The 3982-nt window shown below is 34.4% G+C and overlaps 1 protein-coding gene across 2 annotated transcripts in view; it reads right to left on the reverse strand.

Moving 5' to 3' along the window:
• Nucleotides 1–946: 946 nt before the first annotated feature.
• Nucleotides 947–3982, reverse strand: part of LOC125028093 (serine-rich adhesin for platelets-like) — an 8219-nt gene continuing 5183 nt past the window's right edge. The window contains exons 3-4 of one of the 2 annotated variants that reach the window (XM_047617420.1): nt 3612–3982; nt 947–2310 (exon numbers count right to left, since the gene is read on the reverse strand). The exon at nt 3612–3982 is cut by the window's right edge and continues 682 nt beyond it. In XM_047617420.1, coding sequence (XP_047473376.1) covers nt 1256–2310; nt 3612–3982 — 1426 coding nt within the window. In that variant the 3' untranslated portion in view covers nt 947–1255. The remainder of the gene's footprint in view (nt 2311–3611) is intronic. The other variant, XM_047617421.1, reaches the window with a different exon arrangement.

Here is a 3982-nt window from a genome sequence, read left to right on the forward strand (position 1 = left end):
GTTCACTGTTTCTTTAACTTTCCTTTCTTTTTGCTGTTCCTGTAATGAATTGTTATTAGCTTATTATTATTATGATTTTCACTATTATCATTATTTTTATTATTATTGTCATTATCACCATCATAAGTAACAGCGTTTTAATAATAATAATAACAATAACAATAACAACAATAATAATAATAATAATAATAATAATAATAATAATAATAATAATAATAATAATAAAGATGACAGTGCCTAAGATAGTGACAAGAATAATATTTTTTATTATCATTCGTATTTTTGTTATTAATGTTATGTCATACTGTATGGTAATCTGTCAGCCAATGTTTGTTTTGATAGCACAAGAGTGTCATTGTTGCCAATCGGATAGGTGTGTCGCTGTATTGGAGACACTTTATATGCATCTACGTGAAAATATCATGCTTCGTAAAGATGTTACGGTAGATGTATTGATTTAAAATGTTTAGTGTGGAAGATACGTGAGTTTAAGCAAAGACTTTTTCAGGCTTGACACCAGAGTCATTCGTGCGAATTAGCGCTTGCTTTAACGTCGGTTTCGGAAGCAAACGGCGCAGTTCTTGGAGCAAGAATTCGGGTTAAAACGCTGTTAGTCTTCATCCGCAAATCGGTGCTTATTAATGAATTGCCGAATTATTATTTGCAAGATTACCTTTTTATGTTTTTAAGAGAATTCGAAACTACTGGTCAGACCCACAGAAAATGTTTTATAATTAATAACATTTGTTGAAAAAGTGATTAGTCCCGACCACGAGTTATATTGTTTTGGATGGTGACGAAGATTCATTCATTGTTTTCAGTCATTCAGTCTATTTCTGTCTTTCACGTTTCATAAATGAAGATGAACAAACGAATAAACTAAATATGTAAAATAATGACCACGTACCTCGATCAAATGAGATTCAGGAATATTAAAACCAACAGCCATATTTTCCAATCATATTATTTCCAGGTATATTGCAAACCGAATCGCAAAATTATGCTTCGAGAAAGAGATGCACAATAAATCAAGATAAAAAAAAAAAAAAAATAATAATAATCTTCGGATGTTCTCAGATATAACGATATTTAGAAAAAGAGTAGGAATACCCCTTTCTTTCTGTTTCTTTTACAAACTTAACCCTTTCAAGGCAGTTGGTATAGTATTTCCTCCTTCAAGAGAGGTGGTTTTGGGCACATATTGCAGGGTTAAAAAGTTTACTGTTAAACACGAAGAAAATACATGAAGAGACTTTTATGGAGACGAGGTTGTGTTCGCCAGAGTGGGTTGGGGTGTCGTTTGAAAATTGGTGGTAGGCAACCTGGTAGTTGTTGTGGTTGTAGTGGAAGTTGTTGAGGTTGTAGTTGTGGTAGATGTAGAGGTGGAGGTTGTAGTTGTAGTAGTAGAAGTGGTAGAGGTTGAAGTTGTGGTAGAAGTAGAAGTTGAAGTTGTGGTAGAAGTAGAAGTTGTGGTAGAAGTTGAAGTTGTGGTAGAAGTAGAAGTTGAAGTTGTGGTAGAAGTAGAAGTTGAAGTTGTGGTAGAAGTTGAAGTTGTGGTAGAAGTTGAAGTTGTAGTAGAAGTAGACGTTGAAGTTGTGGTAGAAGTAGATGTTGAAGTTGATGTAGAAGTCGTAGTAGAGGTTGAAGTTGTGGTAGAAGTAGATGTTGAAGTTGTGGTGGAAGTAGACGTTGAAGTTGTGGTGGAAGTAGACGTTGAAGTTGAGGTGGAAGTTGAAGTAGAAGTCGTAGTAGATGTTGAAGTTGTGGTAGAAGTAGATGTTGAAGTTGTGGAAGTAGACGTTGAAGTTGTGGTGGAAGTTGAAGTAGAAGTCGTAGTAGATGTTGAAGTTGTGGTAGAAGTAGAGGTTGAAGTTGTGGTAGAAGTTGAAGTAGAAGTCGTAGTAGAGGTTGAAGTTGTGGTGGAAGTTGAAGTAGAAGTCGTAGTAGATGTTGAAGTTGTGGTGGAAGTTGAAGTTGAAGTAGAAGTTGTAGTAGATGTTGAAGTTGAGGTAGAAGTAGAGGTTGAAGTTGTAGTAGAAGTAGATGTTGAAGTTGTAGTAGAAGTAGATGTTGAAGTTGTAGTAGAAGTAGATGTTGAAGTTGTAGTAGAAGTAGATGTTGAAGTTGTAGTAGAAGTAGATGTTGAAGTTGTGGTGGAAGTTGAAGTAGAAGTCGTAGTAGAGGTTGAAGTTGAGGTTGAAGTTGAAGTTGAAGTCGTAGTAGAGGTTGAAGTTGTGGTAGTAGGTAGGGGGGAAGTTGTAGTGGACGTCGAGGTGGAAGTAGTTGTCGTGGAGACCGCAGTTGTCGTATCTGCAACCACAAGAACGCATAGTAACTGTTTATTCGACATCAGGTCATTAGCTGAGAAAATAATGAATCTCTCTTTCTATTGATACATTCTCGCGTTTACTAATTTTTTGTAATGGGTTGTGATGATTGATTGATTATTTAAGATTATCTGCCGCGTCAACGGCTAAGGTCATTAGCATCAGGCTGATGATAATCTTGATAGTAATAATAAAGATAATTAGTTGAAAACCTGATGATAATAATGATTATCATGATAATGGTGATGGTAACGGTTATGATTATGACAATGATTATGATAATGGTAATGATTATAAAAAATATTATTATAATTATTGGAATGGCCTTACGATTGTTATAACCTAATAACAGTGCCAACCTAAGACATGTAGTAATAATAACAGTGATATTAATAATAATTATAATAACAATGATGATCATCGGTAATAGTGATAGTATTTGTATCAATTCTGATGATGATTATGAGAAAGCCTTTGTGTACCTTACTTATGAATTTCAGTTGTTTGAAAAGTGTTTTTTTTTTTGTGATTTTAAAGTACTTATCCAAGTATTTATAAAAGGTGGTACTGCCACTCTGTTATTTGACAAAAAAGACAAATAATTAAAGTAATTAATAAATAATAATAAACAAATTGACTTTTATCCTTAAATAATTCGTTAATATAAATAAAAGTGGAATATTTGTTTTCCTTTACTGGATTTTTTTTATAGTATGTTCGCTTATCCAAAAGGTACTTCTCCAAGGAACTCATAAAGAGTGGTAGTAACAAAATAAATGACTTTTTTCCATTAAGTAATTTGCTTTACTTCTGGTAATTCGAACTCTTTAAAGCATCTAATTATCTAATTATCTGGCTACGTCTGGTATCTCATGGTGCTAAAACTTATGACGTCATTCAGCCCCGCCCACCTTTTCATTCCGGTCAGTCTGTACAATTTATTATGATTTTTTTCAGTAAATTTTCTCTGAAAAGGGTTCAGTAATAACAGTGATGAAAATCTAACGAGGAGGAAAAAGGGTCGAAGTTTAGCTCGAGAAGGGGTACATTGTTAAACTGAACCGATATATATGTATATATATTATATATATTTACATATATGCATACATATATACATATATATACATATGCATACATCCATATGTATACACACTGTTTGATAATCAATTCTAGAATCCAAGGAGTGAAGTAAAGAAATAAGAATAATTGCTTATTTGGAAAAAAAAAAAAAAAAAAAAAACATAAAAAGCAAAAACAATGTCACTGGTTTTCCCAGTTACTCACCTGGAATGCAACATGTACAGTGGTCGTCATCGCATAGTAAAGGATCTGACTGGCCAGCGCAGTCATCCATTATGTTTATGCAAACTCCATTTGCACTGGAACACATCTCTGTGTTGCTGCATTGCTGCTTCATGCAGCATTTGCAGTTCTGGTTCCTGCATAAAGACTCGTTAGCTATCCCAGCGCAGTCGTCCATCAGATTAATGCAGACGCCACCCTCGTTGGAACACATCAGTGGTGTGTTAGGGCATTCGTGTTTTATACAGCACTTGCAGTTCTCGTTCCTACATAAAGACTCATTGGCCTTTCCAGCACATTCGTCCATCAGATTAATGCAGACGCCACCTTCATTGGAACACATCTTTGGCGTG

Source organism: Penaeus chinensis, chromosome 8, assembly GCF_019202785.1.
Source record: "Penaeus chinensis breed Huanghai No. 1 chromosome 8, ASM1920278v2, whole genome shotgun sequence".
NCBI lineage: Eukaryota > Metazoa > Arthropoda > Malacostraca > Decapoda > Penaeidae > Penaeus > Penaeus chinensis.